The sequence below is a fragment of the Aythya marila genome (assembly GCF_965140915.1).
Source record: "Aythya marila genome assembly, chromosome: 5".
Lineage (NCBI taxonomy): Eukaryota > Metazoa > Chordata > Aves > Anseriformes > Anatidae > Aythya > Aythya marila.
This window is the reverse complement of record NC_139046.1, coordinates 20,703,026-20,730,418: the sequence shown is the minus strand read 5'-3', so window position 1 is coordinate 20,730,418 and position 27,393 is coordinate 20,703,026. Positions and strand designations below refer to the sequence as shown.

Sequence of the window (27,393 nt, the reverse complement as noted above, 5' to 3'; positions counted from 1 at the left end):
GCATCTGTGATCTGCAAATCTGAACTGTATACAGAGAGACAGAGGCAATTTCAGTTTAAGAAGTTAGTTAATGTTATTAATTGACACGCGTTTTACCTTGATCCATCTGAGCCCACTGCTTATAGCAAACTACATCACTGCCTACAATTTACTTTTCTTTATGTTACTGTTATCATTGGAATAAGAATTAACAGCCAGTCTCATCCGTATGTCTCAGGAGACAACAGTCCCACTTTGCAGCCAACAACAGAAATCTAGTAAAACCCCTAATGGTCAAGGCTGCATGGGAACTCCTTTTGAAAGCTCACTGGAGTTACCCTGCCTGAACAAACACCCTAGCTTTATTTTACATTATCCAGTATCACTCTCTACTGTGGAATGTAGCCCTTCCCTTTTGTTTTTATTTTTATGGAAAACTGCAGAGTCTTCTTTCATTCACACAGACACCACTGCTGCCTTTTAGGTTTGATTGAACACCAAAGTATCTATCTGCTCTACTACTCCTTCTAGGACAAGTTTTCAATTGGCAAAAGGTTGTTTCAGAATAATGACCTGAGAGAAATTACGCTTGCCTTCATTTTGGTGTTGCCAAACATTGTTTGGTTCCTCCACTGTATTCAAAGTTCCCTCTTTGAACCCAGTCACCATTTGCTATGTGTCTGGGTGGGATTTGAAGGGAAGAGATGTACAAAAGGAATTTTAAAAAAAAATTTTTTGGATGCCTGTAGACAACAGTTCTTTTTCTAAGCACAATTTTTACAGCAGGGGCTTGCACCTCACCCTGACATCTGAAATCCCAGCAAACACATGCAGTTAAGAAACATCCTTCCAGCAAAGTGATTTTCTTTGAAGCATCAACAAGACTTCAGCTTCCTCTTTCAAATAGGCAAGGGAGTGCTCCGAGCCCTCCCGGTGCAAGAGTACAGTGCTTCTCTGCTGCTCACCCGGACTGACTCTCACCCAACAGTGGGTGCTCCCAGTTGCTCTACAGCTGCCTTATTCAGAGATGTCACAGCGACATCCAGCTAACAACGGCTCTTATACGGAACAGAAACACACCCTTCTGCTGTTAAGTGACATGAAAAATAGCTTTTCTACAAGAAATAGTCCTTAAGGAATCAAGTGGCACCATTAGGACACAGAAAGGATGTTCCATGCATAATGAAAAAAGGAAAGGATCATATTTTGTATCATGCGAGGACTGAGCATCTTAATTGACCAGGACACATGCCCAGAATAATAATTCCCCCTCCTGCTGGCTCCACAAAACCCTGTGCCAATGCTGTGAGGCTCTTCACTGCAATAACTGGTTAAAGCAATCGCTGATGCTGGACACATGCCAAAGCAAAGTAGCAGAGCTGCTGTTCATAATGCATAATTATTAGAGCACATGATAACTCAACATAATTTAGCAGAAAGCTGTACATTGCTCTATCTGTAAAACACTGGAACCCACAAAGCTGATTCTTAGCTGCCATGCATCTAAAAGACTGGATGACAAATACTACGAACAGAGACATTTCAACAGGAACAGGCAATGATTAACATGTTTTTATGTTTTTTTTTTTGTTTGTTTTTGTTTTTTGTTTTTTGTTTTTCCCATTACCTCCCCAAATTCCTCATAGATCTGTTCAACATAAGTCGTCCCCTTCCTTCCTGGAGAAACCTCTCCATGGATTTCTGACTGATCGCTTTCGCTTTCATTTGTCTTCCGGCTGTTCTCATGCGTTTCGTTCTCCGACTCTTCCACGTTGTCTCTCTCAGACTTGTCCGAAAAAGCATCGTTTTCCAAGTGGTGGTGGTTCTCCAGGGCTGATTCATTCAAACTGAAACACACAGTTCATTGCTCACTTCAATTTGATCTACAGAGATAGATTACTTCAGGCCTTTTGGATAAGGTAAAAGCACCCCCAAGGACTCAAAATAGGGTTTGCAGCCCAGGAGAGCCCAGGACATTGATTTTCTGAATAGCAGGGTTTTCATCACAGAAACAGTGAGATATTTTCAACCAAAATTCTCCCCTCCAAACATCATTTTGCAAAATCTGCCATCAAACTCCACTTACTCACACAGAATTTCCAGATGGGAGCCCACACACCAAAGGGATACAGAGCACCCACTAACAACTGTACACTGCGATTACGGAAGTGTGATCAGGAGAGATTTTTCCCTTTACAGAAACACATCACAGGAATGTAGAATTTGGGAAAAATATGAAGTTATGGAATACATTCTCTTTCCAGTATTACTGCTACTTTTTTTTTTTTAAACAGATGGAGGTCCTAAGTCAGCCCTACATTAGAAAAGGAAAATTTAAATAACAATAGAAGCAAGGATTTTCACAGAAATACACACACACAAACTAACCTGGGGAATGTATTGCCCCCAAATAATGTAAGAACTCAGTTCAAAGCATGGACTGGATGACTACACAAAACAAGAACATCCAGACTATAGCAGCATAAAAAAGCATGGAAGGAGTAGTAAATTGCATATTCAGCAATCCAGGCTTTACAGAATCAGGAGAAAGACAAATTTTTTTTCTCAAGTAGCTGGTAGCATCTTCATTTGAAAAAGCAAATGGAGGTTGTACAACAGGTAGCAAATATGATTCTTCAAGGGGAGTTTAGTATGGGATTCAGCTTTCCCTATTCATACATGTCTTTGCACACGTCACCTCTTTCACAGCTTAGTACAGTTGCTGTTCACATCTCAGTTGCTGTTCACATCTTCCTCTGAAAATTTCTTACCCAAGTCCTCATGCTTAGTTGCTCCTGGCTGGGACAATAAAAAAAGATTTCCAGCATTTACAAGGAGTTTAGACAATCTAACCGGGCCCTGGATCTGGAAGAGTTTTGTTGGTGTAGTCCACCTCCCTCTCAAAGCAAGTTTTCTCTTCTCAGTGCATGAGAGCGCTTTGTCAAGCTTTACATTTCTCCATGTCAGAGCTTTTCTCAGGTCATTCTGGGCACATTCCATTTTAGCTATAGATTAATGCTGGAAGTTCCCATCCCTCATTGCCTGCTCCCTGGCTTTTGTTTCTTAGTTTTAAGACAAATAGGCATTAGTAGTTAGAGCCAGACTTTAAAAAAATCAAAACAGAAAGGATTCAGAACAGAGAACTGTCATCAGCTTTTCAGAAGATCTCAACTTCCAACTATGCACTTAAATAAGCTCCTGATTTTTACCACGCGAAGCAAGCCACATTGTGGTAATCACAGCTCAGTTTCCAGAGAAGCCCAGCAGGCTGAGCTCTTTTGAAAGTGTCATCTATAGCTTTTTGTGCCTTTACAAAATCTTTCTTTTAACTCCATTTGCATATATATGTATATATGCATATATGTCTGTGTGTGTGGATGTGTATATATATAAGCTACAGGGTTTTCAGTTTTCAGCTTCACTGTAAAACAAACCTACAGTCATAAATTGAAGTCAATGACACATACACTCCAGTCCTAATAACTTGCTATTAGATATTACACATCTACATTGTTCTAGTGCAAGGATCTCATTTCTTTGTTTTAAATAGAGACCACCAAGTGTAAAGACTGATAACCACATACACTGGAAGCCTACAGCATAGCATATACATGAGTTTAAGGCAATAAAGGAGAAAAAAGGTGAGAAGAGAGCTGTCAAGAGCAATTATCCCATGACTCCTCAGCACAGATACTTCCTGGATGGTAGGGCTGACTGTTCAAAGATCCAATTTATTTCTTCAGTTTTCAACATGCGAGTGTTTGTACGTGGCTGCTATGCTCTCTCACCTACTGAAGGCTTTTCTCTATGGGTTATACACACTTCAATGAGAAGTTAATTCTAAGACTTACAGTTCATGGCTGAGAAATAGTGTGTTTCTATTTCACATTTGTAAGAAGAACAGGAGTTTTAAAGTTTCATCTGCCTTGCACTTGCAAGATATTTGAAGTTTCATTGGTGCAATTGACTGTCTTAATCATTTTTACTCTAAATTTACTCCAAAGGGGAAGTAAACTGATAGGAAATCCCACTCGACTGTGCATGATTACCCACCAGCCACAAACAAAGCAAGACTTAACAGATCCAGAGCAGAGGAGCTGATCTGGGGAACCAAAAAGAAAACAAATGCTCCTTATTCTGAGTAACAAATCTGAGATGTTGAAGTGGAGCCTGTCTCTTTCATTCCTCCTAACAGAATCATCAGTAAATATGTAGAATATGCTAAAAAGAAAAAACAATCCATGAGCTTGAACTAAAACCAATGTAAAGACCTTCCCAGAGGCTTCCAGTGGGATTTGGACCAGGCTTGAAAAGCTAGGAAGGGAATGACTAAATGTCAACAGCAGATTTCCATTTTACTCATGAACGTGAATAAATTGCAACTTTTCATGGCTAACTTACTGTTTCAGCATATCGGATCTGTCTTGTACCAGTGCTTTAGTCTCTAGGGAGTTCCTGGAAATGTCAGTGACCATAACTTCTTTGGGTCTGATACTGTTCTTCTACAAAGGGCAAAGAAAACCAAAAAACTTTGGCTCTTGTCAAACAAGGAAGCAAGCCAGATTCCTGGGGTTGCTGGACATGGAAGCAAAAAGAAATAAAGCTTCATATGAGGAGTGCCTAGTGCCCTAAAGCCCACCTGTCTAAAAATCACAGATTTGAAGAGTACTTTAGCTTTTGATTCAGAAGCACACTTGCACAGTTCTCTCCCTCTCAATTTTTATATGCTACTAAAGACATAGGTTTCAAAATCAGTGTATAATCTTGACTTCTCTCCCAGCAGGAAGAGAGCAAAGCAGCCAGCAAACAAATGCAACTTTGGCTCAAGGGAAGATTCGCCTTTGCCAATTCCCTTGGGTTTTGTTCTCCCTGTAATATCCATCATCTCCCTTTCTTTTTTCTTCTTCTTTTCTTGACAGAGTAGTTTGGCTAATTTGAAGATAGAGTTAAATGTAATTAACTGGCCCCCTAACAACAGCGTGCCAATTTAATTGGTATGACTCCCTGTAGGGAAGGCATTTAATTAGAATGATTGAATCCCTGTGAGGAAGCCACTGTCAGTGACAAACCAAAAACCCTTTGCTCAGCACTTACACAGTTTTGGTTTTATATTCTCCCTTGTTTAAATGTGCTTTATTCCTCCAGGGACAACAGAAAGTCATTCCCCTCTTCCACATCCATCAAAGTCCCCTGGGTTGTAAACACTGGGGAAAGTCTGGGTACACATTAAAACCTGTGGTAGAACTCAGGAAGGAGAGTGAATTGTCCTGATGCTGAACCCCCAGTTTGAACCAGATTCAGCAGAACTCCGAGCTTGTCAGAAAAACCTGGTTCCAACTGTGGGTCCTCTGCCCTGCTGAAAACTCTGCCACATGTACTATAACTGAGCCCCATTCAAAAGGCCATTTAATGCTGAACAACTAAGCAGTGAAGCAGAGACATCATTTAAGTGTCACTTAGGTATCATATGTTACAGAAGAAATACTTTAAATACATTTTAAAATCTGTCTTCACTGTCCATTTTCAGTAGCCATGGGTCTGCCTGAATGTTCTCAGTGCCGCAGGCTCCATTTTAGTATTAGATTTCTATACACACATCCATCAGCTGAAGAACAAGTCCAATGCATTCCCAGATTCATTGTCACAGTAAACCCAGTCTTTAGAGACTCTCTTTGGAAGAAAGGAAGTAAAGCATTACAGAATAAGCCCAAGAACAACAGAAGAATTTGCTCAAGTACTAGAGCAATGCACACAACCTAGTAACACATCAGATTTCCTTCTCTTCAGTAAAGTTCTTCAAATTCAAGCTAAAATCCAAACAAACAGCAGGACTGGAGAATGCACACTGGGAATAGCAGAGCTTTTCAGAGCAAAAGGCAGACCAAAGTTGCTGCCATCCAACTTTGGTCCCATGGGACCAGAGATACATCCTCTCTCTGCAGGGGACTCAGATCCCTATTGTTAAATTTGTAAGAGAGCCAAAGAAAACCACTCAAACATGAGGTCCCACTGTGCTAGGCATCATCCATGCAGACTGCAAGAACTGCTACCCTAAAAACTGTGGGACCAATGGTGCATTGCCGTGAGCCCTTAAAGTCACATTCCTATCAGCAGAACTAGAAGTAGACACGACTTCTTCCAGATCCCACTCCAAGGGCCAAGTGTCTATATTGGAGGGATTTTTGAGGTTGCCTATTTAGCTATAAGCCACAAATAAAGCCTGTTTATTTTTTGTGATTATAGATCTTTGATGTGAGTAGTTCCAAAATGCTGCAGTACTACTAGGAATATGAATAGAAAGAAGGCTATGGGGACTTTTTTCCCTTATGTAAAAATTTATCTGATGCATCAAGGAGGGAATTGGAAACCACTCAAAACCCCTGTAGAGAGAGAAAGTAATTATAAAACTAAGGAAGCAGTGTGTGCACTCTGCTGACTATGATACAGTGTTATTAGCAAAGAGAACACATTAAAAAACAGATCAGACCCCTAGCCATATGTGCTAGCCGACAGACAGACACTGTAAGTGATTGTGTCTGCCTATCCACAGGTCTACTCCAGTGGCTAGACTCTGCAGTCTTTACTCAAGCAATCCATTATTCACGCCAGCATCTTCAGAAAGCGTTTTAGTTCAGGAAGGGAATAGAAAAAATTATTTATTGTGTGCATGAACACAGCTGAGGTTCCTTCCAGTGTGCGTGCCCAAGCACTAGCTGATAGTAGATTCCATATTCTCCAAAGCCATAGGTTAGTAATGGATGCAGCAGAACAACATATGGGCTAGTTTTTAAATAGATCTCCTTTATGGACTCTGGCTAGATTACCCTAAAATTAAAAGGATGCCCAGGTAAAGCCATGCAACACCTCCCTCTCTTGCTGTAAGAAGCACGAGCTGCATCTTACTGGAAGAACTCCTGGTCCGAGAGAGGGCTTGAGTGCAAGAGGTTGTTGAGCCCCGCATGCGCTGAATCACTCGAGCAGTTCATTTCTCCATCCTTTCCCTGCTTGGAGGCACTGAGCCGGAAGAGGCTGGAGCAACGCAGGGCAAGTTCCAGAGCATCCAGCCAGCATCGGCCTGTGAAAACAAGGGGCATTATTTAAGGACAGAAGAGGAAATAAGACAACTCATGCATTGCTTCTCAGAAGCTTATTACCTGCAAGCAACACCTTTTTAACTCACAAGTCACTGTGTACAATTACTTATGTTTAATTTTTCATACACATTAACCCCTCGATTATTTCGCCAGAAATAGTTTGTTTTAGTGGCTGCACAAGTGATACATCTGCATGGGTAACTCAGGAGGGAGCTCACCCCAACTCCCCCTTCCTCTCGCTGGTATGGGATCGCTGAACTAGAAGCCAGCTTGCGGGTTGCACGTGGGGTGTAGTGTTCCAACAGCAATCAGTCCAAACAAGAGCCAGGAAGATCAATACTGCCAGAATGATTAAGAGTAGAGGGAATTGCTTGGCAGGCTGTTTATTTTCCCTGCTCTCTCTGTATTACTTTTCCCTTTCTCCATTCCCTACCCCAAGTCCCTCAGGTAATCAGGGTGGAGCATGAGTTTTTCTTATCTTGCCCTAAAAAATATGTACTTGAAGGGCCTACTTCGCAAATACAACAATACAACTATAAGCATGGCACAAAATGGAGAGGAACCATGGTTCCCGTGCACAGCCTCACTGGATAATCTTAAGGTCTGCACAGGACCCACAGGCAGGCAGCAAATGAAATGCACGGGAACTCAAAAAAGAGCCTTGGCTCCTCTTGATATGATCCATGCACCTCCACAAAGCTGTGTGGTAGCATTAAAGTCTAACCATCACAATGCTGGAGCCTCTGTATTCTTGGAAGCAGCTGAGAACTTTCGTATCAGAGTCTTTAATGAGGCCAGGACACCTGCAAATTGGCTGAACATTCAAGAACTGAGCTATCAAGGAAGTTATCCTCTAATTTCTGGCATGTGAAACAGAGCTCTTCATTACACTCCTCAGAATACATTTTGCAATGATTATAAGTGTGCTTGAGAGGCAGGGAAGAAAACAAAGGGATTTTCAGTCAATGGCATGTGCTACAAACAGGTTCCTCCTGGACCACATCCACTCCTAGGTCCCATTTGGGAAATGGCTGCCATTACATTTGGTCCTATCACACTCCTAGCATTAAGCTATTTGTAAACCTCACTGAGATGCAACTGTTCTCTTGGGCAGCACTCCCATTGACTTCGATATGACCAAACTATGTCTCTATAAGATCAATGAGAGTTTAAGACAATCTAGGTCATATGCACAAAAAAAACGTGTTTATAAATTTGAGTAGCTTTCAGTGCTTACTTTGGTACAAAGCTGCAACCAATAAGAGAGAGAAAAAACAACAGAAGTTGCAGAATTCCACTTCAACACTGAGGCATAAACACCACGGAGATCAGCCATTTATTCCAATTTCAACCCATAAATTCCTTCTGCATCAGCTTATGGTTTAATAATAATGCCACACATAATGGTTAATAAAAGATTAGGAAGGCTGAAGGCTGTTGGAATTGATTTCACACTATTTTGTATTTAACGGAGATTCTTGCATTAAGGCTCTACATGCAGAGATTTATTCCCTTCTCACCATGTGGAGGATTTGCATGGCTAACCCATTAGAGTTAACGGCTGCGCTGAGCACAAATCCACTCTCCCCTGCATATCCCTGCTCCCACCACCCCATCAAGATGAAAACTTGTTTCAGGCTATTCCATACAAGGGAGGACACTACTAGCGCTCATCTTCTTTGACTTTCCTCTCTCCTTGTTTTTCTTTTCTTCTCCTTTCCTGTGCATGGATAGTGAGGACTGCACCATGTGACATTTGGAAATACTGCAAATGTCAAGATATTTTTATATTCAATGGGCTTGTAGAAGTAGGTGCTGTGATAGGTAGCTTGATTTGCAGCAGCACAAGCACTTTGGAACAGTAATGGAGGTCAGATCCTCAGCTCTCTATGGCACTCTGCACACAAGATGTTCTCTTGCAATGGCCATGACAATGCTCTGCCTACATTTACGCTTTCTAACAAGGGTGACAAGGGTCAGCCCCAAGTCTCCCTCAGGCCAGGACCCAGCCATTTTCCATCCTGTGCCCCTGCAGCTCCCTCTCCCCGGGGCCAGAGGCACAGCAGGCCAGCCTGATCCCACCAACACCTCTTCTGCCCCCACACCGGCACTGCCAGGGGTATCTGCTGGAGCCAATGTGTGCTTATGGGCTTGGCCAAGGCCTCAGCGTCCACCACACTGCCAGAAGCAATTGCTACATCCCATTTTAGGTTTTGTATCTCTTTATATGAATCCCAGGAAGCGGTTACGAGTAACTGGAATCATTTTGGAAAACTAATTCAAGGAGCTTAAATTAAAAAATAATATTAACATTTATTTTAATATTTTAAGGCAGAGACACAAAGCTGCCACTATAGGAACCTGCTGTGCGCTAGCAGTCAGCATTACTTCTGCCCTGCAGAACATCAGAAATGGCATCAGTTTGCCCATGTATTCACTTCTTAGAGAAAGTGAATTCAAGGGATGCCCAATCTAAGAAACAGACCTTCAGCCATCAGGTGGTGCTGTGAGTCCGAACAAATACATGCCACAAAAAAACAGACATAAAATATAGGATTTCCTCTGAAAATAAAAAGGTTATGCTCTCTGCAAGTCAACAGGGTGTTAATTGCAGCATAACACTGTAAAATGATACCCTGTAAATTTCAGGGATTGTGCAAGAGATAAACCCGTTTCATTGCTACAGGCCTACATGAAATGTTTTTACATTTGAGTGGTTTTGCTATTGAGTAATATTCATCTTTATTGTGAAAATTATATGAAAATTCTAGCACTTGGATTACTTAATTGCTTACATGACGAGTTCACTCCCTCAGGAATTGCAGAAGGAGAAAAAAGTATGTGGTCACATAATTAAAGGCTGTCATCCATAGTCATGGCAGTCTGCATGAAGGCTTCATGCATACCTTAATTCTTGCATTTTCTAATTCTGAGTGGTTGACTCGAGTCATTTTTTGTATGCAAGATAATTAGATCAGAGAAGGATGCAAAATGTGGGTTCCTTCAGAGATGAATGGCAGCCTGATATGATGCATATAAAGGAAGCAAAATAGAGCTGCAAAGGAATTACAGTGGTAGTCTTTTAGAACATTAGAGGTTTTAAAAACTGTAATGTAAAACACTGTGATCAATTATCAGCTGTAATCTTCTATAGACTACGGCTTCAAACAAGCATATATTTAAATCCTGAAGGAAAACCCAAGAGCATACTGGCAGCCTACGGCAGAATCTCCCCACTGGCTTTTAAGCATGTTTTATATCAAATGATACATTACTCTATCCACTACAATGACACTTTTGAACAATTTCTGCAAAGATTATGTCGCCTCAACACCTGCATTACCTCCTTTTGCCTAGGAGTTACAAACAGTATTCCCCTTCAAACATCACCCCTGAGCTTGACCCTTTCTTTGTATTTAGCACTTTGTCTGCCCAGCCACTCTTGTCTGGATGGGGAACGATGGGGAATGAGTGAGACGTTGGACACAGCTGTTGCTGAAGTGCCATAAGCAGCTGTCCTACCAAAGCACTGGCACTGGCTTGGGTTCCTGCTCTCTTCTGGAGCAGCCTCTCGCCTTGCACGGACCATTGGTTTGAATATCCCTTCCCCTACATCACTTCAGCTAATGATGACCAAAATGCACATAATGATGCATTTGGCATATGGCAGATGTCCTGAGAAAGTGTGATGTCAGAGGAACACACTTGCACATCACTTAGCTGTGCTCACTGAAAAAAAAAAAAAAAAAGAAGATAAAATAGAGGTGTCTCCCCTGAGTAGGCCTTTAACTTTTTTTCTCTGATGGATGTGTTTATAGTAAAATGATGACTGTCATCAGTGACAATTTCAAGAAGGAAACTCTTTGGAAAATCTCCTAAACACAGCTGGGTTCCAAAGTTCCTTCCTTCTTGAAAGGTTTTGGAAAAACAAAACAAAACAAAACAAAAAACTAATAAAGGACATGTGTTGCCTTGACTTCTCAAAAACAAAGCCTAACATACATCCCACATATGTTCTAAAACCTTCTGTATGCTCTTGCCAGGCCTTTTGGCTCAGCAGACTGGAAAAGCACCCTGCAGTCCTTTGAGATGGTTCCTGTGGTATAGCTGTGCAGACAGGAATCACTGCTGCTCCTTGCAGGACGCTTCCTGCATCTGCAGGGTACTGCTGGCCCCACGCAGAAACCAGGAGGCTGCAAGGCTGAATAGGAGCAAGCATGCACTTGCACTGACTCTTTTTTTTTTTCTGGACAAAAGAAACTACTAAAAGCAAGTAACAAAAACCACTTCTCCACCTTGAGGAAAAAAAAAATCCAAACAACTAAAGGTTGCTTATGCTACTAAACCAGGCTTGGCTCAAGGAATTTCTTCAAGGAGTAACTTGAGTATGTCCCAGTCTTCAAGTAGATCTTAAATTACAAAAATATCCCATAGAAACAAAACAAAACAAAACAACAACAGACATTATTGGAAACATAAAGCTGTTCGTTTTTGGGATTCCTTACAGTTACCATCATTTCACCTAGAACAACTCATAATTTGATGTGCCAAGACTATCTTTGCAACAGCAGATCACAGAGAAGCCACCCAATGTCCTCTCAGCACTCATCAGTAATATGAGTACGCTCGAGATGGATTCATATCATGGCACATGAAATCTCAGTCCAGGACTAAACCAAACCTTTTTCTCCATTTCATTCTTATAGTTACAGAACAGCTGGGATTAATCTCTTGCCAATTAAGACTTCAAAAGCCTCACACCTAGTAACCATACATTCCTCCAGACAGGCATCACTAAGGGAATATTATTCTTCTTGAATTATTAAAGTCATCCAGCTTTTGGCCTCATGCCTCACACCTGCAAGATAGATGCTTTTCAAAATCAGCCTGAAGTAGACTGCCACCTGGAAATGATGAATTCTTGCTCAAGTACACACAAATCACAAACAATGAGGAAGACTCAGATTTGGTTTAGTCAGTGAACATTAAGGTCACTGTTTTCAGCTGACTGCTTCTTATTTTGTGGTACCACTTGGGTGCCCCACCTATATGATTTTTTACACTTGGGCTGTCAAAACACAGAGATGTGATCCCTCAGTTAACTGCTGCAGGTGCAATGTATGCAGCAAGCTATACAAAGTCAACTTGCACATGCCTCGATTGTAAACTGCTGTGAAAGGTCTAAGGAATATGAAGGGCAGACACAAGGCTAAAGAGACAACTTCTATTTTTTCCAGCACTGCCAGGATCCAGTGGTGTATTTCATTGTATTTCACTTTCTCTTGGTTTGTTGCTTCTGTGTATGGCCCTTATTTCAGTAATGTAATTTACTCCCCAGATCAGAGCACCCGTTCCGGGGGAAGGGCCAAGTGCCAAGCAAAAACTAAAGAAATGACACTGCAAGCCAGGCACAGCTCCGTCCACACCAGGCTAACCAAAGCATGCCTGGAGGAGGGGATGGACATAAGCAACTAAATAAGTGTGGTTTACAATCCCACTGTCAAGCCTTTAACCCTTGGTAATCTGCTGCTTTGAGCTCCCCTGGTAGCCCCCCGTTTGGTGGCAGTGCCCATGGCAAAGTGGAGAGCTGTGATATGAAATACAAATGGGTGTAGGATTGGTTTGGGGATCTCAGGGACAGCCCCAGAATGGTCTGGGCAAGAAGCTCAGGACAGGTTTCAGCTACCAATTCTAAGCCATTCATCAGCACAAATCTGAAATGCATACACAGTCACTGGTTTGGAAAAAACAATTTTCTTTTCTGAAACTGCTAAAAAAGAGAGACCCCATGCTTGTGCAGGCTGAGGCTTGTAGGCTGATATGACCTTCCAGATGTCTTTAAAACACATCACAAAGTAGACTGCTGCTGAGGTCTGTGAACGTGAAATTTACTGTATCTTGGCAGTGGTTCTGCAGGCTGTCCAGAAGTCAAGGCCTTAAATCCTACCAACAGTCTGTCACAGATGGTACAGCAGAGGGGAAAAAAGGGATTCTGAAATGCTGAGAGAAAAAGTAGGCCATGTAGCTGCTGATCATGATACAGTTGCCTGGATAGCAGAACTGTACATCTAACATATGCTGTAACTCAATATTCCCCAGCAAGTTGGAGGCCTCCATGAATTACTGTTAAATTCACCAAATGCTCTGTGGCTCATTTTCCACTATTAATACAGGAGACTGCGTTAAAATAAATGTGGCCAGAACATCTCCTCAGACACACTGTAGATTCACACAACACTGCATCTATGGAGGAGATGTGAACATACTACAAATACACGCTAACATTCCGCAAGGGAACAGATTCCGCCTGCCCCATTTATGTCAGCTAGCTTAGCTTGTTTCATCTTCATCTCCTGTCTCTCTTGACCGTAACTGCACCCTCTACGGTGTCCAGCATACTAAGAAATGAAATAAACTCAAGCACACCCTCAAGATGCCCATTCACAACAGGTAAACCAAATACCAGTCTACAGTCATATCAGTAGTGTCTCCTGGGTTTAAAATCAAATTGTATTAATTACGAGTACAAACCTTAAATTGTTGCATTTTATATAGATTTCTTGAAATGCAACAGTTTCTATTCCTTGTGTCCTTGCCTGCCTATGTTTTACACTACCTACTGATGTGCATGCCATTTCCAAGTCACTGATCTCAGAGAGCGACACCCATGTGTTGGGCTACTTGTCAGCATGTCTACACTGCTCAGTGGAGCCAAGAACCCCAAACTGCTCCCATGGAGCCCAGCTAGTGAACAAAAGGAATGTAGTACAGTAACCACGCTAGGACAGCTCTTGAGTTTGGGAATTCTTCACTGTTCTCTGCAGACTCTCATCCTTCCCTTCCTGCAGAAGGTACAGACACTTCTCACAGCTCACTGACCTCAGCTGCCAACTCAAATACTCTAATTCAGCTGAAAGTTACACCATGTTTCATGCTAGTATTTCTGGTGCAATGTTACATCACAATTTTTTGTGAAGTTCACAGCCAAACGGACAGATCCCAAAGCTTCCCATGTCAGCTGTCATGGTCACCTCCTCAGATTAATTCTCAGAATCTACTAAGCCATAATGTGCCTGTTCCAAATCTCTGCAGGTGAATCTAGGGCATTGCTAGTGGTGTTCACAACATATACTGCTTCATCCTTAACCAAAGGTCTTAGCTACTTCCCACAAACAGATTTGTGATATTTGACTGAGAGGCTTCTCAGTCCCTCCTTCCTCTGATCACGGTAGCTTTCCATCTAACTATACAACCCTACTGTAGAGAAACAGCAAAGTAAATGAAAAAGCGATTCTACTTTGACCTGCCTGGTCTCCGTCTGCTTCCCAGGAATCTTGGCCAATATCTTAGCTTTAAAAATAAGTTCCAGTAAGTCACTATTTTAAGCTCTTATGATACCACTGACATAATAATTCACTGGGCAGAAAGCTTCCCACAGGCCTTTAAATATTGAAAATGCTCATGTGCCAGACATGGTCCCTTTTGTGCTTTTCCAGCATTACAATGTATGACCCAGTCGGAGAGATCACAGACAGAAAAATCTTACATCTGATGATCTCTTGGGGACTATAGCTAGCTTGGGAGCTTCATGACTGAGGGTAGTTAGAACAAATCTAAAGCTATTCTACTCCACATAACTGCTCTATAACAGTCATCATAAAAGAAAGATTAGAAGTTCAGCCACAAGTCTCTTTGCCAGGCTGGCTTTAACATTTAATCATTAGGTTTCCCCCGGAATTAAAGTTTTCATTTAGAAGACAGTTAAAATGCCACAAGAAAATGACATTATCAGACAGCAATTTTTCTTGAATGCATGCAATGTCTACATTGCTCCCTTTGTGCGTTTTCTAATTAAGTTAATGGAAAGGCAAGTTACATCAATCTCTAAAGAAATAATAATTTAGAAAATCTGGATTGTCAGACAGTTAATGAAGTTACTCACTTGCCTAAGAACCCCGTAGAACTCTTCTATATATCTGCTCTGCAGGCTGTCTGTCTAACTAGGGTTTGAAATGCCTGTAATTGATCAGCTCTACCTCAGAGGCACTTTTTTTTCCCCCAAGAGACTACTGTATCAACCTCTCAAGACAGGTGATATTTGGAGCCATGTAAAATCCTGTATGCCTTTACACGAATAAGCTGTGCTGTTCCGTAAGCTGCAAAAATGTAAAAAAGAAATAAATGTGCTTATACAGCTCTATACACATACCGCTTATACCATTTCACTGTACTGGCAGCTGCAAGCAGCTTTCACTGTCGAGATGGTATACCTCACTGTGAACAGCTCTTTACACAGCCGCAGGAAGAACAGCATGCCAAGCCTGCAATGGAAGCAGCTTTCCTCCTGTTCTAAGTGCTATGTTAAAGCTGCATTTGGTGTTTTCAAAGTCTCATTCCCAGCCTTTAGGAATTTATGAAACTTACCAGCAGCATTTTCCTTCTAAAGCCCACTGTGCTCCATAAACAATTGTTGTACCCTTAAAGTCAGTCTAGATGAGCACGTCTGAATGAGCACGTGGGCTACTTGGGCACCCTGGTGTGATAGGTGAAAAACATCCATAAAACAACAGTCTGGGTTAATTTGCTATGGCAAAAAAAAAATACAAAACACCGTAGTCTGAAGGTCAAATGAAACGAAAACATTATTTTAATCTTCTTATCTACTTATAAATCACTGATATTTTAGGTCTGCTAAAGTCATTTAGAGAGATTTCACATAGCAAGCTGGCATGCTTGTTATCTATTGACCTGAATTTCCCTTCCATAATTTTCTGAATTCCTAGAACAGTATATTACAGGAGTCACCAGGGTCTGTCTGGGCCTGCTACAGCATTAGCCCCAGTACAGCAAATTTACAGAATTCTGGTGGTTGAGAGGCATCTATTAACAGTTCTTCAGTATGGATATGCCTTTTTCCTCCAGCAGGTCCCTACCTAGTCTAAGACTTAGGCAGAAAACCCACTAAATTCTCTGCTAAACTGAAGAAAGTTTCATTCTAGTTTCAGGATGAAATCCTTTCATCCTCTAGTATTTACTGACTTTGTGTTTTTTCCCTCATCTAGAAGTCTAGATCCTTCCACACACATGTCAAGAAAGGTGGCTTTTCAGTAAAGAATATGAAATTTGCCTATAGCCTGCCCTACCTATTCTGAGCCACGCTAATGGGCATCATCTCGAGCTGGGTGAACTGTTACTTGTTCCTTTGTGTGTCATATTTTTTTGCATCAACCTACTTTCTTCTGCAGTCTTGAAGTCCACACTAAACTTTGCCTCATCATTCACACTGGTTACTGGAGAAAGTAAAGGAAGACTAAAACTTACCATCCGATTCGGAGGCTGCTCTGAAAATCAAGTAGCTGCTGGGAAGAGGCTGAGTTATCGAACCAACGTTTTCTCCTTTTGGGCCCTGGAAATGAACACAGAAAAAAAGAAATAAGTCACTGAAGATGCAGTGGCCGTTCAATGTCTTTCTACCCTTCCTGGGCAGAGTGTGTATGTTTGTGATAGTCAAAAAGAAGGAAGGAGCAGATGGAGTAATTTAGAGAGATTCATTAGTAATCATGACATTGCTGCTGTAGCTCCAAAGCAGCAATGAGCTCTGACGTTAATTGGGCTTAGCCTAACCCTTGCTCAGCTCCCAAACTGCCCTGTTTATTCACATCCTCAGAAATGGAGAAATTTCATTCCTGTAGCTTGGGACAAAGACAGCCAAGTGTTTGTATTTGCCATTAGAGGGAGGGAGGGAGGAAGGGAGGGAGGGAGGGAGGGAGGGAGGGAGGAAAGGAGAAGACAGGCAAAACCACAGGCTGGGGACCAAAGGTTTCCCACCACAGATACATGTTTCTGGGTTGCAGCCCTTCACTTCTATATCCAGACATTTTGAGAACCTTTACAATGGGGTGCGTGGGGCGACAGCTGCTTCAGAGAGACTGGGAACAAAACCAGGCTTTGCTTGTTTGTTGCCTTTAGTTTAGGAGCTGTAGCAAAAAAGATTATAGTGTCTTGTAAACATCCCACCAGAATCCCTTCAGCTTGACTCTCCAGAAATGCTTCCCAGGGAGACAGAGTACATCTTGAATTAGGCACTTATTTGAGCAGAACCACATGCCTTTATCTCCTCCCTGTTTTCTCTTCTTAAGCTCCAGCAGCTGTGAAGAAGGAGCTTTTCCTCTGCCCAGTGTGCACAGCTTCACAGTCTCCATTGTACGTGCTTTAAGTCACAATATGCTTGAAATAAGAGAGTCCCTTGCATTTCCGAAGTCACCCACCCTCCTCCAGTTCCTTCTCTTCCTCGCCTTGTAAGACACAATATGAAAGCGGATCAAGTATGTCGACTCTTCAGAAACACATACAGAGCAGAAAACATCACCAATACCCACATATCCACTAACCTAAGTGCGGGGTGAAACAAGCTGTTTTCTCCAGAAGTTCTCAAATACACAATTACTTTAGTTTCTAGAGAATACCACACACAATACTTAAAATCTGTAGGGAGATGTCTGCAGTCTGAGTATGGCTCTCCTCCCTTGCATGGCCCTTTAGAGTATCCCATCCTGCTCCTTGAGAAGATTTCTTCCCAATAATGGTGAAAGCAGTGAAACTGTGACTCCTACTGAAAACTGCTGCTGTATACAAGTGTTTAGTAGTTAAATGGTGGTTTCATCTGGATTTCTGTATTCGAGTTCCACCCAGGAAGCCAAAACTTGGAAAGGGTGAAGAGTGAAAGCATATGATACACATCAAATTGTATCTGAGTCTATGTCACAAAGTTGTAGTGCTGAGAAGACAACAGTCTCCAGTCTAGCTTCTTGTCTCTATATCCACAGGGTTCTTCTGCTGCCAGGAGAAATTGGGATCCTTGTTATTCACTTATTTCTCTGCTCCTCTCTCCCACAAGAGGCTCAGGGTTCACAAAATTAAGACTGTCTGAAGGCTTAATAGTCAGGACCAGCAAAGCTGGGATTTGATTAGTGATCCAGAGCAGAACAGCATTATCAGTGACACTAATGCAATCAGGCAGCATTCCCGATGGCATTCTTCCTTTCACTAGCTTGCAGCTGAACAGGACATTCAAGAATTGTTGGCAACACCATTAGTTGTGTTTTCAGTGCAGAGCCAGATATTTGCCCCACAACCAAATGGTACAGATACAAAGAACCAATATTAAAAAAAAGCCTGGGGGTGGGAGGGGTTGTCAGGAAAGGATGGGGTAGCACAAGGTTTTAGCAGACATTTAAGCATGTGGATAAATACAAGGAGCAGCTAAGTTGTTGTATCAAGGGAACATATTTCATGGTAAGGCATGTTCATACATGGAGGGGCTGTTTCCCACAGAAAGAAAAGGAGAAGAAGAAAAGAGAGAAGGCCATAAAAATAAAGTCAACATCTCCACAAAGTAAATGAGGTTCTGTATCTGCACAGAGGAGATAATGGTGCTTTCTGTCTCCCTGCCTTTGAGCTCTGTGCCTGTTTTGAGTTTAGACTCTAAACCTTCAAGACTGTCTCTCACTAAATGTGAATGTTATCCCTGCTATACAGGGACCTGGAGCTCAGCTCAGCCTCTAGACAGTACAGCTAAGAAAGGGTCATCTTCAGACCATTCCTGTTTATACATTTGATTTGAGTCTCAAAGGCACTGACAAACAGGGGGTGTTCAGGCTTTGAAAACTGGAGTGGACTCACGGTTTTATATAGCACAGCAAGACATCTCATCTTGGAGAGTCATAAAACAAAGCATAAAACAGGGAGGAATCCCTTTCATTAACAGTGCTATGGATAACTGTGAGAATAAAGATAAAAGTAACTGTTATAGTATGGAGGAGAACAAACAACTGTAAAAGTAGCACAAGCCCATTACTAGAACTTCTTTCTTTAAAGAAATGACTTGAAGCTCTTAAAATCAACAAAACTGAAGTTATATATATCCCCAGATTCAGTGGGTCTGATCCCAACTAATTTACCAACTTAAATACACACCAGAACAAGATGTAGTCAATAAAAGCCTTCCCACACCATGCTGTTCAGCTAGCTCCTGAGCAAGCTCAAGGGGAAATACAACCTATTCTAGGATATTTATTTGGGACTGCCGGGCAAACCCTGCCTGTTGATAGCCATACATTGCCTCTGCGAAGAAAGAGGACAGATGCCTGCACCCACACACTAACTCCTAGGTTGGCATACCCCTGTCTCTAGAAACCAGAAAGCTTTATAAGAAAAAAAGTTCCTTGCTTCATATACTTAAATGTCAACTATAAGCAATAGACTTATATCATACCTACCTACCACATGAAAGGCATCCCAAAATTTCATCCTGCTGTAGCTGAAGTTAAATAACTGCAAATCGAATTTAATTGGCCAGCATGACTGTAAACACCTAGGGCAGTGCTCAACCCAGGTATCTGTCCCAGGGCTGAAACCCGCAGTTAGATCCAAACACCTGCAGAGCACCCAGGATAACAAGTACAAAGGTGCTTGTTACCTTGAAGTAGCTGGAAGCCCAATAGTGAGAGTCAAAACCAGACCATCAACTGTACTCTGGAAAACCCTTGAAAATTTGACAAGCCATTTTAGCCGTAAGTGAAAGTTGTTTAGCCAGATCTTATTTCTATCACAATGGACAGTAACTTGGGCTTCTCTAAGCTCAGGCTAATCCATATTTCATGAGCAATAGTCTTTCTTTGCACAGTTACACATAACCAATTTAGATTAGTCAATTCTGCTCCAGTTGCTTTAAAAGACGGCCATGAAATGACATGAAACAAAACAGTATTTTTAGCAGCTTCAGCCTTAAAGTGCTGTCAGAGTGCAGACAGCTTCTTTGACATGAGGCAATTCTGGTAGATTTTTTCTTGATGTGTATTTTAGTGTTCACCTTGTGACTGGAAGCATCTATCAAACAACAATCCCAGCTGACTCAGGTTTCTTACTATGCAGCTTGAACACAGCTTTCTAAACATCTATCTCAGGTGACTGAGAATATTACTTTGACTTAAAACTCAAATCTCTCGGGACTTCCTCTAGTACAGAAACATTTTCAGGGATACATTCCTTTCATATTTAATATATTAATTCCTATTTCTATCATATACTTTTCTCAAGAGACACGAGAATTAGATACACATATGCACACAAATACATATACATATTGATAAAAACTGCTTTTTCTTTTGGATGGTCGAAGGGAAGGATATACGTAGGAAAGGTCATACTGGCATAACACAACACTTCAAATCTGGCAGTGACACTACTTTTCATTACCTGACTGTGCTTTTGATTCTGCTTTTTCCCTGCCTCTCCTGACTGTGCTTTTCAGAAGAATTCAGTTGACCTGTTATGTCACAGGGAATTTTTTGTTGATGGACAGCAAAAGATTGACAGCCTTCTTGGGTGCATGCTCTGAATAAAACAAACAACAAAACTCTGAAAGATGAATAAGAAGCACAGCTGCAATAAAACCTTTGGGATATAAAGCTAAAATAATGCATCTGGGCACAGATTAGAGCTGAACGAAAAGAGCAGCTCTTATCTCTGGTTGTTGAAATTCATTTTAATTCTCTCCACTTACCCTATTAAAAATTGCAAGACTTTTTATACTTAGTGTATAGCTGTGTTTAAAACTGTTCAATTAACTGGAGGGATGAGCAGGAGTGAGGTTTCTCAATCTGTTCCCACGGGATTTCCCCTCCATTTTGTTAGACCTTCCGATGCCAAAGACAAATTCTGTCATCACTCTTTCATGAATCTTTCCAAGCAGACTTTGCTGACCACCTTGCAGCAAAGCAGTACCTTGTAAACCTTGTTTGCACTGGTGATGTCTCTTAGAGAATTTGTGTCTTCAACAATTCTGCTGAATTGATATTTTAAAGGGGAAAAAAGAGCTCAATATAAGTCGAGTTCTGTCACTTCAGGGTATCCAACAGATGTTGCTCTCAGTGCTTCCAAGGAAGTACTGGGGTCTTCCTCTTTGCTCTCAGGCATTCATACTTTACTTTCTTTTTTTTGCTTTCTGCCTAATCTTAAAGGGAAGAAGAAAAAGAAATCCAGCTTTTCATAACTGGTAGGGAGTTATTTCAAGAAGGGTGAGAAACTACTAATCAGGTCAGAGGTTGGACTCGATGATCTTGAGGTCTCTTCCAACCTAAAAATTCTGTGATTCTGTGATCTATGTTACAGGGAGATCCAGAGGCCACTGCTGGAGCTTATGTACATACAGCCTCTGGGTAACAACAGCCTGAAGAAGAAGGACTCGAAGGAGAGAAAGTCTTTCTACTTCCATTTCAAAGAAGAGAAAACTAAGACAATGCACCCAAAGTCACGCTTCTGTGTAACAGTCAGGGTTTGAGCAGTCCACCAAGTTCCAAGTCCATCACTAACAAACCCAAACCTCAGACATCAGGGGAGAAAAAGACACTGTGGTGATATCATTCATCCTTTTCATTTTGTCACTTTGCCAGCCCTTTTCCAGTGTTGTGCAAAGCAGTGCTGTACATCCTTGTCTTTGGGAAGTCATTTAGTTGGGTCTGTTCCTCATCTATTTTTAAAGATTTAGGCCATGGCTTGATACAGATTCTGCACTAATGCATTTCCCCTTCCCTCAGTTTATGCATACACCTATATATCAAGAATGATACATATGTATAACCATAACGCACCGTTTTCCTTTAATGTCATATCACAACCAAGCTTCAGCTTCATCTTTTTATGCAGCCAATTCACCATCACTAACAGCAACCAAGTAACTGAGAATCTAGATACTGACAACGCCAGATAAATCTAGCTAGTGCTCAGACACTTTGGTGACCAAGAAGAGCTTGTTCAGCTCATCAGGGTTGTTACCTTTACAGCCCAGATAGACTGATCCAAAGGATGAAAAAGTTTAAAACAGAAGCCATCCTTTTTGGAGGGTCTCTCGATGAGCTCACAAGAATGGAGCAAGATTGTCCCAACCCACTGTCCAATCTTTGGCGTCTTATAAATCAGCAGCACTCCCGGTTTCAGAACACACCACAGCTTGGTCCAGCTCTTCAGAGTCCCACGAATCTGGAGGGAGGAAGAAAGAAAAAACATTACCCTTACATTGCTCCTTAAAACAAAACCAACATTTATTTAGTATTTATTCAGTATTTCCAGTACCCATTTCTCCCATGGCTGCACTGAGATATGCTTCCTTACACAAGGATACACTACATTGTCTTAACAGTCTTGGGGATCTCATACCAAAATCCCAGACCACACAAATCTGGCTATCAGAGCCTAGTCTTCATATTTTTATTTCTGGCTTGGTGTTTGCAGCTTGCTTAATTTTTTTAGGCAACCAGCACTGCTGGCTGATGTAAGAGTGATTTGTTAATAATCAAGGAGGACATGTGAATTAGGATACTGCATAGAAATATATTATAGCTTGTCTAACTGGACTTCAGAGTCATTTTAATAATGTTCAGCAGAACAGAGTTATTAATGGGTTTTGACAAATACCCCATTTCTTGATTGGGGTACTTGACAGAGAAGTAAACCTTCTCCAGCTGGTTTACTTCTCTGTCAAGCTCAATGCGTATTCTCTCTTGTATAGAAGACATTAAATCTGATAGCATGTATTAAAGGTAACAGCTTCAGTAATGAGAAGTTTCTCAGTAAGGTTAGGTTTTGCCTAAGGTCTTCTCGTCTCCAGCATATGTAGGCTGAACCTCAAGTCTTATGTTGCTGTACTGGTTTTTGTGGGCCAGCATCATTTGTTTCTGAGCTAGATATTTCCATCCACAACTATGCAGCAAGTATTTTATATTACAAAAACCAGCATTTTTCATGTTGCCAATCTATTTTCTCAAATAATTGATACACATCTCACTTATCTGGCTTCTGACGATAGAATAATGCGAGAGGTTTTTCACACTGGACAAATACAATTGTATTTTTTCACGAAATCCCTAATTTACTTTATTTCTTAAAGAGCTGTTTGTTTGAAGATGTTTGGAGATAAAGTTTTGCCATTATAAAAGGGGCAACCAATTCATGACCAGTCAAACCAGACTAGATGCCCTAATAGTCTCTTGCAATGTCAATCCACATGTACTTTGCCACATACAAAGTTTCAGGACTTCAATGAGAAGCTGTCACTAGTTGAGTCCTTGCACAAGGAGAAATTACAGTTGTCATCAGGTCCAACATGTTTCATTCTGCACTGTGGCAATATCAAATCCAACTGTCAATAGAACAAGCTGTATCTGCTCATTTCCAGGCTACTGCTCTGTCTATTGCCTCCTCAGTACAAAAACATATCTACAGGAAGAGGTCAGCAGACTCTTTCAGAGGAGGAAAGAAAGAAATATCATCACTTCCTTTTTGTACTATGCAGTTTTTGAGACCTTGTTCATACTTAAGGACATGAAACAGACAGACTCATTTAGGTTAAGATGAAAAGTAAAGATTCCCCAAATGTAGTTTCAGCTTTACAGCAACATCAATTCAAATTTAGTCTGTCTTCCTTCAGTCGGTGCTAGACACAGCAAGTATTTCTCACTTATTTTTGTCTAGAGTCTCAGAATCAATGGTCTATATTAAATACCTTCAGCCAGTCTGCTGTGATCACTACACTGGGATCCTTTAGAGCACTGAAGAGTTGTTTGGTAGCTCTTTTCTTCTCCTGTCTGTAGTTTTTTTTTTGTACCTGGTTCAGAACAGAGAAAATATAGCAGCTGTAATCATGGCCTCTTTGGGGGAGGAAAGAACATAATGCATTAAGGACTGCTATGTATAGCACAGCTAGAACTTGACCTAGCACAAGCTCCCCAGAAATGAGCACACAGAGGAACAAAAACATAACAAGAGAGCAGATACTTTCTTTGCTTCTGAAGCTCCAATAAACAGTTCTTTTCTTTGGGGGGAATGGAGAGAGGCTGACTAGTGAGTCCTCCCCACCCCTCAAATTAAAGAGAACTAATATTAAATCTAATTTAATCCAAACCAAATTATTTATACTTTTGGTTTAGGAGACAAAGCAAGTGTTAAGCAAATAATTTACTCAGATTGCCAAGGCATATTCCTCCCAACAAGGCCAATGAAGCATTACAGTCTTCTTGAGGTGCCTTATGGCTCTGGAACATATGAACAGAGCAAAATAATTACACAGATTTGTTCTGCTTGCAATATATAATCTAATACTGTATATAAAGCCCATTAATGCCCTTGGCCTATAATGACTCTTAGAAGAGTCAGAGGCTTTTCTGGGTCTTGGGAAATGACTCAGAGCAGTTCCCAATGGTTTGTTTGAAAGGTACTACTTGTTTTGTAAGGGAAAAGTCAGCTGATGCTGACTTGGCTGCTTTGCACATACCTTCAATGTTTCCTTCTTAGTGGATTTGGCCGTGGGAGACACACACTCTTTGTCAGACCCATTGCAAAGCTTATATTCGATCTAAAAAAAGCGGGAGAGAGGAAATAGGAATGTGTTAACACGAAGATGTTCAAGCTAAGCTCTAATGAAGGGTTGTTTATATCTTCCAGGAATCCATGAAAGAGCTAAAGAGCTGACTGCAGGCTTCAGCAGAAGTACACTAGATTAGATAGGCTCAGAAATGACATAACTGTGGTGTGCTCTGAATTTCCTTTTTATGTGCTCATAGTTAGTTGGAATTCCCTTATTTTTTGTATTTCTCCCAAGCTGACATTATTTTTTATTAAAAACAAAAACAATCCCCTTATTCTTATTCCTAACTTTGAAAACTACTCACATTTTTTCAAATCTTACATCATTTCAATTACCGGAATAAAAAATACATAAAAGCTGGTAGAGATCCTTCAGAACTAGACTTGATATTGATAATGACATTGTCCTGGCTGAAATGTTCAAGAACACAGTGGGCAAGGAATGACCTAATCATGTTACAGATAATACAGAAAATCATCATCATCTTGGCCTAGAGAAGCCAGGCACAAAATACATATTCACTTCAAATCATGTTTGATACTGTCAGTGCTGTTTAAATTCATTTTCAGAGGCTGAAGACTGATCTCATGTTTGTGCTGATGGGCTGAAAAAATGTTTTACTTTGTTAGACATGGTCACAATATTACTGTTCCCAGACCAACATACACTTATCGAGTGCAACTCTCTGGAAACTGCCTCACAACTACAATGTCTACACTTGGATAGGCTCTTGTCCAAACCTGGGGAGGGTTAGTGGCATGAGAATTATGGTCTGGGCTGGTCTCTGCTACCTTCTTAGGTGACCTTGGGGAAGTTACTTTCTCTCTCTGTACTTCTTTTCCTTCCAGCCTTTCATGTTTGGGGTCAGACACTGTCTCTACTTCTTTTGCACAATGGTTTTATGAAAAAGTTCAGTCCCTGGCCAACTTGATTTAATGAGTATGACACATAAAGGAGATGTAGTAAGGACAAAATGTAACAAATATAGTTCCCATTTACAAATTTACTGCTATGATGTGAAACAAACCCAGTGGGCTCTCAGACTCTCTCTCCTGTATGTCATGAGTTGATGTAATCGTATTACAGTGCCTTCAGTTTAGGGAGACCCACTTTTCTTTTTCCCTCCCAGTGACACAGAAACCTCTCCAGCTACTATAGTCATGAACCATATTGAACATCAGTGTCAGCAGGGATGCATGTAATGGTAGCTGGATCAGTCCTTTACACATGACTTAGATGAAAACATGCAGATGACTTAGATAAAAACAAGCAGATGCTTCACCATATCGCAGCAAACGGACCACCACCAATGCTTAGGAGACTGTGGCAGGAGCAGAAGTAGGAGATGAAGGTGCATTGCAGAGCAAAAGTCTTTCTGGGTGATGCAAGGTTGGAAATGAGGGACAGCAAGTGCAATGTGCAGCAGAGCCAGGGTCACTAAAAAACCTGTTACTTGTTCTTACACCCTTATAGTAGTCTCACACTAAAACCAAAATGACATGTAACCCTTAAGAATAAAGAAATCAAAACTCTAAGAAGGCACACAGAGACTAGTGAGGCCCCTGATTTGACTGTCCAGTCTACAAGTCCATTTTACATTAAACCCACTCAGGGAAAACATCAGCTCTGGACTCCTGCAAACTACTTCATATTTGTTATTTTTGTTTTAATTGAAAGCTAAACCAGTCTTCTCTACCTGCAATGCAGTCTCTGAAGCATATTTTACATTTCTGTGTATGGGACTTCCCTGTAAAACCACAGGATTTGCAGTGAGGACCACTACACAGATAAGACATCTGAGCAGAGAACTGTGCCCAGAGGGTCCTTGTCACATTTCAAAGGGCAGTGGTAGGCATTTGAGAGAGACACTACAAGCTTTTCTTTACAAGGAAACACTTCCAAGTGCTTAAATGTCTCTGAACTAGAATCCTCTGGAATTATTAAGAGATTATGCTTTCATGATTCGAGACGTGTGTCCTCTGAAATTGGTCAGGAGAATTCTCCTCCTTTCTCCCAGTCAGCAGGGAGAATGTCCTGTCCTTGAGATACAATTATGAGCCAACTGTTTATTGGTAATTTCACTCCCTCCAGCCTGAGAGATCAGACACACAGAGAAACACTGTGTACCATCCCTCATTAGCCAGCGTGAGAAGCAGAAAAAGCACAGATGTCTGTGAGATTCTAGGAAATGCTGTTCAGGTGTCTGCAAAGCATCAGGATATAAAGAATGCTTTGTGTTTAATGAACAAAAACAAGCTAGTCACTTGCTGTCTAGAGAATTACACCTTAGCACTTAGATATTGGATAAAAACATTCCCCCTAAGCTCACTTGGCTTGAGGAAATCTTCTTGAAGTCAGAAAAGCTTCCAACAACCACCACCAACCATGCAAACCTGAGCCCTAAACCCATTGCTCATGGGCAACCGAAGCCAAGGCAGCCAGAGGCACTGTCACGACTCTGCCAGCCACACCTGCCTCCTGCTTGGAGTCTCTCTGGGTCATGCTAAAAATAGATTTAACCAACCACATGACTTCAAACCTGGGTGGTTTACACAGAGAGACATTGATTCTGCCCCCTCAGGGGTGCTGGCTCCTAGCTCCATGCCCAGGGCTGCCAGCCGCCAGCTGCTCTGCTGTAAAGCCCCAGTGCACAACAGCGGATGAAGGGATCATCTTCCTTCCTACTGCTGCAGTCTTTAGGAGCTCAATAAAAACAGCGAAACTCGCCCGAAGTCATTACAAACCGGTCTTTCACTTGGTTAAAGCAGATGGATTAACAGCCTTGGAGGCTGCTGCGGTGGGCTCCTGAACTGCTGCACCGTTTCCTTCAGGCACTGCCTCCCCCGTGACTGAGCTGTGTCCAGACACGTCAAGTGAAAACACGGCCACCAGGATGGT

The 27,393-nt window shown here is 41.5% G+C and overlaps 1 protein-coding gene across 5 annotated transcripts in view; it reads right to left on the bottom strand.

The window, feature by feature from the left end:
- OSBPL5 (oxysterol binding protein like 5) overlaps positions 1–27,393 on the bottom strand; it is a 132,507-nt gene that overhangs the window by 20,067 nt on the left and 85,047 nt on the right. For all 5 annotated transcript variants that reach the window (XM_082761098.1, XM_082761096.1, XM_082761099.1 and 2 more), the window contains exons 4-9: positions 24,403–24,483; positions 23,635–23,736; positions 21,909–22,112; positions 16,395–16,479; positions 6,883–7,054; positions 1,607–1,826 (exon numbers count right to left, since the gene is read on the bottom strand). In XM_082761098.1, coding sequence (XP_082617224.1) covers positions 1,607–1,826; positions 6,883–7,054; positions 16,395–16,479; positions 21,909–22,112; positions 23,635–23,736; positions 24,403–24,483 — 864 coding nt within the window. The remainder of the gene's footprint in view (positions 1–1,606; positions 1,827–6,882; positions 7,055–16,394; positions 16,480–21,908; positions 22,113–23,634; positions 23,737–24,402; positions 24,484–27,393) is intronic.